Here is a 13,976-nt window from a genome sequence, read left to right as displayed (position 1 = left end):
ACATATAAAGTCGTTTGTTTAGAATCAAAAAGTGTTCGATTTGAATGGTACACAGGTCAGGTGGTTTAATGGTCTTGCGAGTAGTAGTCTTGAGAGTAGGTGTAGTTGTCTTAATACCCGTTGAAAGATGATAAGTTTTATTCTCTGGTGAAGGGGTGGCAGCAGCAGCAGCATCAATAGGATATAGTGCTCGGATTCCGGCTATATCATCCTCATGTAGCGTGTTCATATTTGAATTGTAATAAGGAAACATGAGTGCATTTTCATCGCTCGAATGGTGTAATCCGAGAGTATGACCTATTTCGTGTAAGACAACTTGGAAATAACTAGAATAACCGGGGGGAGGTGCATTTGCATCTGCTACATGCCAGCGTTCTTCCCAATCTATATGCATTTCAACAACATTCTGATCTCTGGAGGGAAAGTATGCATGGGCTAATATATTGCCCAATCCATCAAACTCGAATGCACATTGCGGATATGGTGGTGAAGCGAATTTATGCTTTCGGGTATGAAATGATATTAATATGTCTGGATTCCTTGAGCTATATCTGAATGTAAAATTTGTGTGGTTCGCCCAAACTTGAAATGCTTTATCCGTCATCTGTAAAATGTGCAGGTCATGCATATTGGAAATATAGTAAATCAAAGTCTGTTTTGTCCATTTATACCGATGAGTCATATACGCTGCTGGATCATCAATATTTCCGCATCTAGGTCGAGACATGAGTTGTAATGTTTCGGCATTTAATCTGCCATCACTAGGTAGTTTATAGAGTTCTTGAAATTTCTTTAAAGCGTTGACGGTGATATTTGTACGATTATGTTGAGTTGATTCACCTTCACCAGGCTCCTTTATATATCCATATTTGGTGAGATGACTATATGCCATATCGATTTCACGCTCACTGATTGTATCGCTGCCGTCATCGACATTATCCGCAGCAGCAGCATTAGCACTAATACAGAAAAACCAGCTCAGTACGACAACTACAGCTTGCATGATTGTAAAATCTATACTGATTCAAAATTTTCTTTTGGAGGACTAATAAGGATGTGGTAGTGGGGGGGATATATATTGAAATGAATTAAAAATTAGGTTATAAATACTTAATCTTCTCTCAACGACATAATGGTGCAGACTGTAATCGATGTACAAGGCTTTAAAACATCAAGAAACGTATATACTATAACCATCACGGAATTAAATGGGAGCATGGTCATACGCCATCCTACATGTTTCCAATTATACTTCGCCAGTTAATATCATCATCAGACCAAGTATACGTTAAAGGAAAAGAAAAAGCCGAGATTTTCATTATAACTTTATGCAGCATCAATTTAGCGACGACCGCTTAAAATTGTTGTACATGGATACCGATAGTTTAGTGTGTGAGATGTTATGTGATGATGCATACGATTTGATACGCGCAAATATTTCTCGATTCGATACGTCTGATTATTCTGAAAATAACATCTATAACATTCCAAGATGTAATGGTGAAGTTTTAGGAATGATGAAGGATGAATTGGGCGGTAGAATCATAACCGATTGGGTGGCTTTGGCTTCTAAAATGTATAGTTTTAAAATTAAGGATTGTGATAAGGATGTAATGAAATTAAAAGGCGTTAGAGATTATATTGTAAAAAAATAGATTAACTTTTGATGATTATTTAGAATGTTTAAGGAGCGGGATTACTAAAAGTGTCGCCCAAAGCAGCATCGTATCAAAGAATCACCATGTATATAGTATGGAGCAAAAGAAAGTTGCCTTAAGTAATAAGGACGATAAGAGGTATTTAACCTCAAATGGTATTGATACGTTGCCTTGGGGACATTATAGTATTCCCGCTGAAATGGATTTAGGATAAGAAAATATATCGAATGGATGTTCATATTTATAGTTGATTATATAATATTATATTTTGTTTATTTATTGTAAAAGAAACATGTATATGAAAATATATAAATAGCAGTTATACAAAATCTGATTTTTTAATCCAAGAGTCATGCGATTTGTCCATCCCAAGCCATCGAACGTAGAGCTGGTCTCCTTTGCGCCTCAAAACTTTCTCAATGAGAAAGATATCCCGATGAGCGGTTTTCTGTAATTCTTCTGCGTAGAATTGACCCATTATCGGTTTGGATAGTAAATCCTCTAATAGATATGTAGCGGGATTGCCAACCTTCACTTTTGTAATTTTAAATAATTCTGTGGAAAAGTTCGGAGTATAGCCTTTTGAAAATACGGACTTATACTTCGAGATCCGAACGTAGTCACCAATTTTAAATTTCGCGGGCCCCATAAATTTTATGTTGTGGAACATTGGTAAATATGTTTTAGAGGTTACATCCTTGGGTTTCATTTTAATCGTGGAATGCCTCGTATTGTTATATTTCGAGGTTATTTCCGGTAGCACATCGATCCACTTATATTTTCCTTGAAGACTAAATGCCTTGTATAAAGCGTTTTTCAGCGTTCTTATCGTCCTCTCAACTACAGCGGCCTTTTTCACACTATACGTAGAGTAATGATTTATCGCATGCGTTTCCGTTAACTTTGCAAACTCCTTATTATAGAATTCCTTTCCTTGATCAGTTTGTAAATTGACTGGCACTCTTCCTTCTTTCAAAATAGATGTCATAGCCTTACACACTTCACCGGCATTCTTTGATTTTAAAGGTCGTGTCCAAAGATACTTCGAATAGCAGTCTATTACCGTCAGCATGTATTTATTTCCCCGGTTCTCTTTAGAGTACTGTATGAATTCGGCTAAATCCGCTTGCCATAAATCATCGCGATGTTTAATAATGGTTCGTTTTCGAGGAAAATTTTTGCGAGCGGGCTTATGTAGCTCTTCGACAACCTCAAGCTTTGACATCTTACACTTAACTCGGAGGCTAATCGAAACCTAGCCTAGTTCTATGGTGTTTGTTTATTTCCTTTTCTAACTCCTCCAAATAATTTTTATGTCCGTCTAAGATTGACATAATTGTATTTAGACGCACTGCGAGAAAACCGCTGGTTACTGCTTCATCATGTTCCACCGGATCTGCTACGTGTCTTAAACGATTACTCTCCATGTTATACCGATTCATTGTGTACTTAGCATGCAGCTCGCTAATACACCTATCCACATATTGTTTGGTGGCAACATCGCTACCCCAATACGGGTCGATAACGTTACGAATCCTCTTATTTTGCATATTATAGTCCCCATCACCGGTTAATTTCAAATTAACTTTTGCACATTCACCTGTTGTCTCCTGATCACTGCGAATCCTATTTCTTGATGATGAATGACGTCCAAACTTGTCAACGCTCATTGTTACACTAAACTATTATGCCTTCTTCTCTGAGCTCCTCCTCAATACTTGAGATTTCATTGTTGTGACCGGTGTGACCGGCTACTCTCGATGCATGCAGCAATCTAAGACGTTCGACTAATTCGTGGGGCGTATTCCAATACACGTACTCTTTAACTGTATTGTTTACCTCTTTCATACCCGTTCCATAGTGCTCCGATAGTAGTGGTTTAAGGATATTGCGATATTTATGCGACTTGGTACCCACAATCTGATGACCTGGATCGTAATTCCTTCGGTAGCCATTAGTGACATCTAAAATTTCCTTATACACTCGTCCATCCTTGGAAGAAAATTCTTGAGGCTTTTTCAGTACAAGCAATTCATACAACCCTGGAGTACCGTTGTAAATTTTATCCTTTATTATTAAATTCGGTCCGTCAAATGTCACTTTAGAGTCTCCAATAGCCCACTGATCGAAATTGGCATCATATCGAAGACCATAAAAGTGATCAATGTCGCCTTTGGTATCTTTAATCATTCGTTCGATATATTGGCGCGGCAAAACATGATACTGATTTAGAAATTGTTGAGCGGCGTCTTCAGTGTCGAGTAATTGTGATAAGTTAATCGTTTCAGTAGTGTCCTCATCTTCACCTTCTTTCCCGTTATCATACGCTATGTTACTAATCTCATCAGTTTCGATAAAATTAAGTCGTTTAGCAGCTGCTGTGATTGGTCCATTTTCAGAGCGCTGTGGTGTTCGGAACTGTTCTTCTTCTTGAATTGGGGTAGATTCATATTCGATTTTATGTTCAACTTTCGGTATCATATTACGTATTTTGGGTTCTTGCTTAGCTATCTTTTTAAGTGGTTCTACTATTGGCTTATATGTTGCTTCAACCAAGCGTTGAGTTTCAAGCTCGCCTCTTTTTAGCACTTCAAGCTTACGCTTGATAGCATTGCGGGTCTTCGTCAATTTCTGCTTTATCGTTTTATCTCTTGCGTTCATCTTTATGGCCTACACAGATTTTCAAACTGGCACCGGTTCAAATAGCTGTTGGACCGGATCGCAAAGCCGATTGATAGCTGTTGGACTAGTTGGCAAAGCAGATGAGCCAGTTGGGAAAGCTGATAGACCAGTTGACAAAGCAGTTGGACCAGTTGGCAAAGCTAATGGACCAGTTGGCAAAGCTGATAGACCAGTTGACAAAGCAGTTGGACCAGTTGGCAAAGCTGATAGACCAGTTGGCAAAGCAGTTGGATCAGTTGGCAAAGCTGATGTACCAGTTGGAAAAGCTGATGGACCTGATGGACAAAGCCGTTGGATAGCTGTTGGGCCGGTTCTATTAAATCAGATTATAATCTAATATAGCAGTCGAACCCTTTTCGATATCTACCGTAGTCAAAGTCTTTCACTATACAGATAAAATTATACTTATCCACCCAACACTTTGAACACATTAATTTAAACTGATCAAAGGTCATATCTGTACCAACGTGCTCGTCATACACATGTTTTAAATTTAAATAGTCTTGTTTGAATAGAACAATAACGTTAACATTATCGCGTATTAATTGTTTCGGTATCTTTGAATATGTTTGACAAAGATAGAATGAGTCCACCCCGGAATGTCGTCCTCTGCAGAAGTAATCTCTAATTACGTCTTGATTTAGACAGGCCACGTCATCAAAGATCATTATCGAATTCTTATTAATCTCTTCGAGAGTGATTACGTCAGCCTTATCGCTAAAAGCATTGTACTCAATACCCTTGATAGGTGTAAGTATTTGCTCCAGGTACTTGTACTTTGGCTGCTCTAGCGACTTTGAGTATACATACACGTTTTCAAACGAAAGGCCGTGCGGTGCTTCCAATAAACTAATCATGACATTTGTCTTTCCGCACCCCGAAGGACCGCAGATCACTGCTCTAATTGATGCTGGAAATAAAGGCCCATGCCTCCCCACTACTTCTGATTTTAGAAAATCGTGATTATCTACGTTTAAATGTTGAGGCTGCTTTATAAACATCATTATTAGTCGCTGGTTCTAGTTATACTAACAGTTCATGGCTAATCACCGAGTAAGAAAGGGGTTGATTAACACTTTAATAAACAAATTACCAGTAGAACTTCATATTCCCGGATATCAGTACTGCGGCCCTGGAACAAAGTTGGAACAGCGTTTAGCTCGCGGTGATTCTGGAATAAATCCGTTGGATGCTGCATGTAAACAACACGATATCGCGTACGGTCAATTCAAAAACTTAGAGCATCGCCATCAAGCTGACAAGGACCTTCAAAACCAAGCTTGGAGTCGCGTAAAATCGAAAGATTCGAGTTTTGGAGAAAAAACTGCCGCTTTAGCCGTAGCCGCCGCGATGAAAGTTAAAAGGAAGCTAGGAATGGGAGTTGCGCAACGCAAGAAGAAAGAAAGAAAAATGAAGCATAAGAGTTGCTCGTTTAGAGGAGGAGTTCTATCGCATGCTCGAAATTCAATAAGGCGGATGAAAGATGCAAGCATAAAGAAACTTGTCGATGTGAGTTTGGCCGCGGAAAAGAAAGCGGTTAAAGTAGCGGGCGGTAAAAAGAAGGTGCGAGTGCCGAGAGTTATTCCTATACCTAAAATTGGCGGCTTTCTTCCTTTCCTTATACCGCTATTTGCGGGCCTTTCGGCTGCCGGTGCACTAGCCGGTGGAGCAAGTGGGATAGCTAAAGCGGTTAACGAAGCATCTGCAGCTAAGAAGCAATTGGAAGAGAGTCAACGTCATAATGCCACAATGGAGGCTGTAGCGTTGGGCAATAAAAGCGGTGGAGCACTCTACCTTAAGCCATATAAGAAGGGTTACGCCTTATATTTGAAACCTTTTCCAAAAAACGACTAAACTTGCCGCGGAAAGCATTAACCAATTTCGATCTGCATAAATACGCTAAAAATGTACCGTTCTTTATAGGAGTATTCATGCGCAACACATTACCTCAAAAGCCCCATTTTAACGAATGCGCTATTGTGAACCTGGATGATAGCCAGGGAAGAGGTACTCATTGGGTTGCTTTCAAGAAACGCGGCAGGAAAGCGGTTTACTATGATAGTTTTGGAGACTTAGGCCCTCCAAATGAAATAGTTAAATACTTAAAAGGTTGTAAGATTGTTTATAATTATGATAGAGAGCAAAACTATAACACATTTATATGTGGACACTTGTGTTCTTTCTGTATAATAAATAATTTACATCTAAAACGCTAGTTTTCATTTCTACCTATCAATCATGTCTCGAACGTTCACGCTAACGGGTGTAGGAAACGTGCTCAGTACTACGTATTTCCCACCAATAGAGCTTGACTCGAGTTTCCAATATGGCTTGGGATTGGTGGGATTTTACGGATGCAATTCTATACGAAATATATTCGAAGGTAATAATAAATTTTATTATACATCGAACGATGCAAAGGAACAAGAGATTACAATTCCAAGTGGAGCATATGAAATTGAAGAGATCAATAGGTATTTGCAGAAATATATTAACCAACCAAACGACTCGATGGATTTTATCTTAAGACCCAACAATAATACCTTAAAGTGCGAAATGGAAACCAAACACAATGTTGATTTTACCAAGACGGGTTCTATTGGGCGCATGCTCGGATTCTCGCCATCTATTTACAAAGGAGGTATGGTTCACGAGTCCGACTTGGATGTGCAAATAGTCAACGCCACAAATATACATGTTGAGTGCAATTTAACCGGAGGAGCGTATCGGAATAGTGAAAAATCTCACACCATTTTTGAATTCGACGTGCACGTTGAACCAGGCTATCGTATGGTCAAGGAACCCACCAGCATTATATATTTACCCGTACTTACCCATCAAATTGATAACATTACCTTGCGATTGCTTGACCAAGAAGGTAAACTAGTGGACTTTGGTGAAGAAAAAGTGACTATTAGATTGGAATTGAAAAAATATGGGCCTTAAAATCTTTTACAAGAGCGGATCTTCACTCAGTCAGGCTTCGCGTACAGACGAGCAAACATCGTCGGGTGCATTAACTGAAAACGACGTAAAGTTTCTGGAATATCTTGGTTACAAAGTACTCCGAAAATATGGAAGAAGCGCTGAAAAATCTCTTCAGTAGCGTAAAGTATGAGGATATGATTGTGGAATGCGATCGGCGAACCTACCATCCTTACTCGACGAATGCTTATGGTAACTCGGACGAAATCAATCTTGTAATTCAAAAGGAGGATCTTATCACGGCCACCTACGATAGCGTGATCTACTTGGAGGGAACGCTTACTTCATCGGAAGCGAAGCAGTTCGAGTTGACCAACAATGCTCCACTATTTCTCTTCGATGAAATTAGATTTACGCTGGGAGATCAAGTGATAGAAATCGTGAGATTACCCGGAATAAACAGCGCAATCAAGGGATTTTGTTCCTATACAACGGACCAAAGTAATTGTTTATCACAAGCAGGATGGAGTCCCCGCAATAAACCTCTGCAACTCCTAAACGCCAACAAGACAGCCTTCTGTGCATCTATACCGCTAAAACATGTGCTAGGATTCGCGGAAGGGTATAAAAAACCATTAGTCAACATACGACAAGAACTAACATTAATTCGCTCAAAAACCGATGAAGACTGTTATAAAAGCGAAGCGGAGGTGAAAATTAGCCTTAGTAAAGTAACCTGGAAGGTTCCATACGTAATTCCTAACGATTCCATGAAGCTGTCTATATACAGTAGAATTGATAAAAATGTTCCGATCCAAGTAGCATTTCACGCTAGAGATTTATATGCGTATCCAGCATTGCCATCAACCCGCTCTTTGGTATGGCCGGTAAAAAGTAGCACCGGTTTTCAACGACCTCAATGGCTTCTGGTGGCCTTTCAGACTAAGAAACGAAACCAAAAAGGAGAGAATGCATCGCAGTTCGATCATTTAGGCGTCGAAAATATAAAAGCGAACATCAACAACAGAAGATACCCGTATGAGCAGCAGAATCTCTCCTTCGCGGACAACAAGTATATAGATGCCTACGAAGAATATCTAAACTTTCGGACGCAATACTACGATTCTGAAAGTAGTTCTCTTCTCAGTTACGAGGAGTTTAAGAAACAACCAATATTCGTAATCAACTGTACTCGTCACAATGAAAGTATTCATAATGTGGTTATCGACTTGAAACTGGAAGTTGAAACATCTGAAGCATTTGCAGCCGACACCTCCGCTTACTGTATAATTTTGCATGATGTTTTAATTGAATACGAGCCATTTACTAATATAGTACGTAAAATTTAATTTGCATAATTATGCGATTTTAATGTAGCTATTGCGAAAATATATAATACATTTTGAAAATGGTCCTTTTCTTTTCCCTATGTATATATAAACAACAAACTTATCACCAAACTATTTTATTGTTTCTCCTTCAGCATTTTCTCGGTTACATCTTTTACAAATCTTTGAGGGTGAATATTTACAATTTCTGCTAAAAATGAAAAATCTCTTAAACATGAGTGTGCAACCAACTTTTTTAGTAACTTAAGATTTTGACAGAAAAATTTTCCTCTTGACAAAATGTTTTGTTCATCGAACAGACCGTCCTTGCAAAGATCATCCGCTACTTCATCCGCAAAGTCCTGATAGTACCAGTACGTCGAATAATCGCTTAGAAAATCCAATTTTTGATGTACAAAATGTACAGCGGAGAGGAAACGATTTACGGCTTCTTCGGTTAGCACTATGGAATTGAATCCTTGACTTATTCTTATACCCCTACTACCATTTTCACAGTCAGCCAACGTAATTTTTATACCGTACCCTACGAACACTTCATGTTCCAACTGGTCGGTACTTTTAAGCATGAGTCGAATGTTGTGCTCGGTTTTAATAGCGGAAATATCGCTCCATTCGGAAATATTAAAATGCAAACAACTTTCTCGGAGTGGAGGGCAAAATATCTGCACCACTGGCTCGAAACTATTCCTCAATGAATTTCCCACTTCTAGCAAAGTTGAGCAATCGAGAAACATGGACCATGTTGATATTAAATCTTCTGCTCCTACAAGAAACAACGGGCTTAATTAGTAGGGTCATAATTATTTTCACCATGATCATATTACCTGTATGTGCCTCGACTATCTTCGGGGAGGGATTATCGACCCAAGTAAGGTTAATATTTGGATCATCATTCCATAAATCATCCATAATGTCTGCTATTCTCGTAACTAATGAATTTTAATGTAAATGTTGTTTGCTTTTATACGCTAATTTGTAGGTATACCGCTTTAGCACTAAATTCGTAATACGCGGTTCGGGGGCTCATCATACTTAGGGGTCGTTCCCTTATTTCAAGGACATTGACCGAAGCATAAATACAAAGAATGTAATATTAGAATAATGCGTCTAAAAATAAAAATAAAGCATAAAGAAGATAAGATTTTTCGCACACGATTTAAGCGTCTTATCATAGCTGCTATAAATAAACACTATTGCGAGATTGCAGCTTCCCATCCTAATTATAATAACAAACAACTAAATTTCGCACCCGCGCCGCTAATGATTTATTGTAATGATTGTATTTCGTCAAAGCATATTCGAAAACCAATGTCATATTAGAATGTAATATTAGAATAATGCGTCTAAAAATAAAGCATAAAGAAGATAAGCTCATTTCCTTTCTAGTTAGCAATATGAATAATTATTTTTCGCACACGAGCGTCGTACGTATTATTTTATCATTTTAACGCGCTTCCCCGCCAAATAGCCCCTAGCCCCTAGCCCCTAGCCCCTATCGGCGACACACCCCCGCGTTATACCCTTCTACAACTCGCAAACATCTCAACGCTCTCCGTAGCGTTGTGTGGCTTGTGAGCTTATACGGCCATTCTAACAATACTTGAACTGCTAAACGTTCATATCTCAAAGCCTCGCTTAGCTCAGATGGTTAAGGCGGCAGATTCGTAATTCACGTATCGTGGGTTCGATTCCCAACGCAGATTGAAAAAAAAAAAAAAATTTTTGTCTATAGCAATCACGTGACCGATGACGCGATTCCAAAATAACATCCAAGATGGCGGACGCACGAGCTCGTCTCTGATTGGCTGTGACGTCACGAGCTCGTCTCTGATTGGCTGTGACGTCACTTCCTGCGCCAGAACATACATAGGTATTGGTGTGACGTCACTTCCTGCGCCAGAACATACATTGGTCATCTACTTTCTTGCTATTTATTTATTTATTACCTAACCCTCTTGTTCTGGGCCCTATTCTCGATAAAACCTACGTGTGCTATTGTCCTAGAATTGTGACCTTTTTCTTCTAGTTCAGAATGTGCCGTGAGTAATCAACAGAGTCTACATCCCTAAAGCATTTATGGTAAAGTATCCTGCGACTAAGGATTTTCAGATGAGCAAATAGGTCTGCTTAGAGATAACAAGTGAGGCATATAGGATCAAAACCGGGCATGTCACATATTTTAACAAAACGAAGTGAGATATACGTTTTGTACATTGAGGTGCGTTTTATAATAAAATGAAGTCAGTTTAGTTGCAAATCCGTACATTTCCTATTAAAATCAGACTTGAAAATTGCCATTAGATTCAAAAGCGGACATGTCCCAGGAAATTCTGATGCAAAAACGGACATGTCCATTTGAACCAATAGCGTTCTGGCATTGTGTCATGTGATCATGAATTTATTGAGGAAGTTTCTTGCATATAAGTGGCGTGGCCCCTTTTTTGTGCTTTTTTTATATAAAATTTATTTTCATTTTCAATAAATTTTTGATTATGTTGCAATTGCGTTAGTTTTTTTTTACTGAAAAAGTAAGCATACATTGTAACTCAAAATCCGTCATATTTAGTTTCAGAACCAGACATGTCCACATTTTGGGTGCAAATTCGGCCAAACCAAAATTAAATTAATTAATAACTTATTTAATAATCAACATATTCTTATTGTTTCTTGAGTAAGTATCATTTTTTGGGTTTTTGGGTAGATCTGCAACTCAAACCAAGAATTTTTATGTTTCGAATCCACTGGACAGATTATTCCGTTTTTTGGAAAACCATAATCATGTGACATGTCCGGTTTTGATCCTATACGCCTCAAGTATTCCGTCCGTCCGTCTGGAGGTTTAAGATCTCATCTCTCAGACCTCGCAGAAGGCTGCTTTTTTTGGTATCAACATATAGGGTAGGTGCAAAGAAAAAAGAATGTCGAATGATTTTCCGTTTCTGCGAAAGCACATTCCAACTTTAGAATATTTAAACGAAATTATAACTACATACGATTTGCGCATGTGCAAAACTAACTTTCTTATTTATAAAGCGATTTTTATGAAATTTTTGATATTGTGTGCTTCTATAAAATCAATTAAACACGTGTCTGTCAAAACAAATCGTAGCAGACACACCTGTCGGTAGGATTTGTCCTAAGAAATACGCTTTAAATCATCGCTTTATTACTTGTTTTATAGAATGCTGGATTCATTGCATTCTGATGGAACAGTACAAATCTAAAACAAACAACTTTTCCGGTGTCTTTTGCGAGATATTGGTATCGGTAAATATGCAGATACAAGCTGGATATGTTTGTAACAAATTGAATAAAAAGGCATTATTAAATGCAAGTACACAACTGAAGGAAACAGCCGCAGTTGTATTAAGGGTTGATAAAAGAAAACCTGATAATTACACAGGTATAGAATTTATGTAGATTGAGAAATTATGACCAACAGTTATTAGTAATAATGTAAGAAATAATATACTTTGGTGTTTTCGATAAATAATTATATTAAGTGTTGGCATCGTGTTTCAATTATTCGCTTCAAAATAAATCTGGTGTAAAATTTGAAAACAATTTGGACAACATTCTCAACGTAAATTGCTAACCCGTGAGGTGATAAAAATCTCTCAGGACGTACACCACTGTTCCATTTAGTCGTTATCTGCATCTTCGGAATCGAAATCTTTAAAAGACCAAGCCGAAAATTGAAATCCTGCGTTGTCCATTGTTTTATACATGTTTTGTTTCCTTTTTTCGGTACGGTACGGTATGACCGTACATTTTGCACGGGAGTAAATTCATTTCATCCAGCACGAAGAGATAACGAAAAGAAAGGTGTACGTTTCTTTTGTGCATTAATTTTGGCGTACATGGGGACGTGTAAAGTAATTGTTATTTCTGCCTGTTTAAAAACACAAGCTTCCTCGAAATTGGACCAATCTCGGGACCAATCAGTGCAGAAGCAGTTGAATTTAAAAGTCATGTGAGAAAATAATATGGTTTGTCCCTTTTACAGAAGGTTACGTACATTGTTGTTGAAAAAAACAGTTTGTAGTGTATAATGAGACCTTTTGTGTAATAAAGTCAAAGTTTTCTCGTTTGAACAGCCACCGCATTGAAAATCAGTTTATTGCGCGTCTGGGGTAGATGTAACGGGCTTGTGCCTCTATTTATTTCAGGTTTTCTTTGATTATTTTTTTGCGTATGAATTTCGAAATAAATTCATGGTCTTGGTCAATCAATTACTTGTGTGTTTATTTGAATCCATTGTTCGATCCAGATAGACTTCTCACGTTCAGATTTTCTTCTATTTGTGCCCAAGATTTATCTCAGGTGTTAAACAGATGTTGTGTAATTGATTTCTCAGGAATTTGATCGAGACTTCTGAATCTCCTAAATTATTAATTTTGAGTCGTTATTAGGATTTTGTTTTGGAACAAAAGCCGGAGATGTACGAGGAGAGATCTTAAGTTTCAATTCTTGAATTATTTGAGCTAGTTAGACAGGTGTTTTTTGGGTGGTGTAGTTGACCGCATGCCATTGTACACAGCAACATATATTGACTAATATACACATTTAAAGCGTATTGAAAATTGTTGTTAATTATACGCATTAGTTTGTCGCATTTATAACGTATGTAAACAATGAAAACCAGAGCGGTCCGATAGCGCTCAATCACGCGGTTTAGCGGTATGCGGAAATTTGAGACGGGAGGGAAGCTTTTAACTCACCAACTACCACATTGTAATTAAATGTTCCAAGGCATACTTTACAATTATTTATAAGATTCAAAAATATTAAACACCGTTATAAGGAGGGGTGGTATTTTTAATGAAGGGGGGGGGGTAGTTGTTTGTCAAATGTCAATCTTAATATGCGACAAATAAACTCACCACTTTGTAGATAAATTGGTGAAAAAGTGCAAGTTACCTACAAGGTGAATTTTACATTAAAATCTATAGCAAGGTCATACATTTACGAGTAATAAAATTTACGCGAGGGAACATTTTCAAATTTGAGACACGCTTTTCACATAGAAACGTAATTAAATGTACTGAATTTAAAAAAACACGTTGTGATAAACAAAGATTTTTCTTCGTTCGCATCGCTAACGATAACCCGGTTAAAAGCTTTTATCAAAGTTGCGTGAAACATTATTAGGGCAGGAAACCTAAAGGATTGGTGCATTTACTCACACCATATAAAGCTTAACTAATTGGGCTAACTTTAATATCAACACATCGGAACCTTAGCGTTTTAGTCTAGTGCATAATAGCATTAATTTCGCGAAATTCGAGCTTGTTTGTTAGAGTTTGTAATGCGTATGGCATTCACCACGAAGTTGACGGTACCATTGCGGCGGTCTATTTCC

General features: G+C 38.0%; 3 protein-coding genes across 3 annotated transcripts in view; 2 read left to right on the top strand and 1 right to left on the bottom strand.

The window, feature by feature from the left end:
- Window positions 1-1,655, top strand: part of LOC116165815 — a 5,403-nt gene extending 3,748 nt beyond the window's left edge. Inside the window, exon 2 of the mRNA XM_031480505.1 lies at window positions 1,346-1,655. Within this exon, the coding sequence (XP_031336365.1) occupies window positions 1,346-1,655 (310 nt within the window). The remainder of the gene's footprint in view (window positions 1-1,345) is intronic.
- A 5,759-nt stretch (window positions 1,656-7,414) lies between these two features.
- Window positions 7,415-8,614, top strand: LOC116165812. Its single transcript, XM_031480502.1, has one exon. The coding sequence runs from the start codon at window positions 7,415-7,417 to the stop codon at window positions 8,612-8,614; it is 1,200 nt and encodes a 399-aa protein (XP_031336362.1).
- A 76-nt stretch (window positions 8,615-8,690) lies between these two features.
- LOC116165944 lies at window positions 8,691-10,048 on the bottom strand. The gene is made up of 2 exons (XM_031480716.1): window positions 9,439-10,048; window positions 8,691-9,377 (listed from the first exon to the last, which is right to left on the bottom strand). Exons 1-2 carry the CDS (start codon window positions 9,521-9,523, stop codon window positions 8,731-8,733), a joined length of 732 nt encoding a protein of 243 aa, XP_031336576.1. The 5' UTR covers window positions 9,524-10,048; the 3' UTR covers window positions 8,691-8,730.
- Window positions 10,049-13,976: the final 3,928 nt, after the last annotated feature.

The sequence above is a fragment of the Photinus pyralis genome, unplaced genomic scaffold, assembly GCF_008802855.1.
Source record: "Photinus pyralis isolate 1611_PpyrPB1 unplaced genomic scaffold, Ppyr1.3 Ppyr1.4_LG3a, whole genome shotgun sequence".
Lineage (NCBI taxonomy): Eukaryota > Metazoa > Arthropoda > Insecta > Coleoptera > Lampyridae > Photinus > Photinus pyralis.
This window is presented reverse-complemented; position numbering and strand designations above follow the sequence as displayed.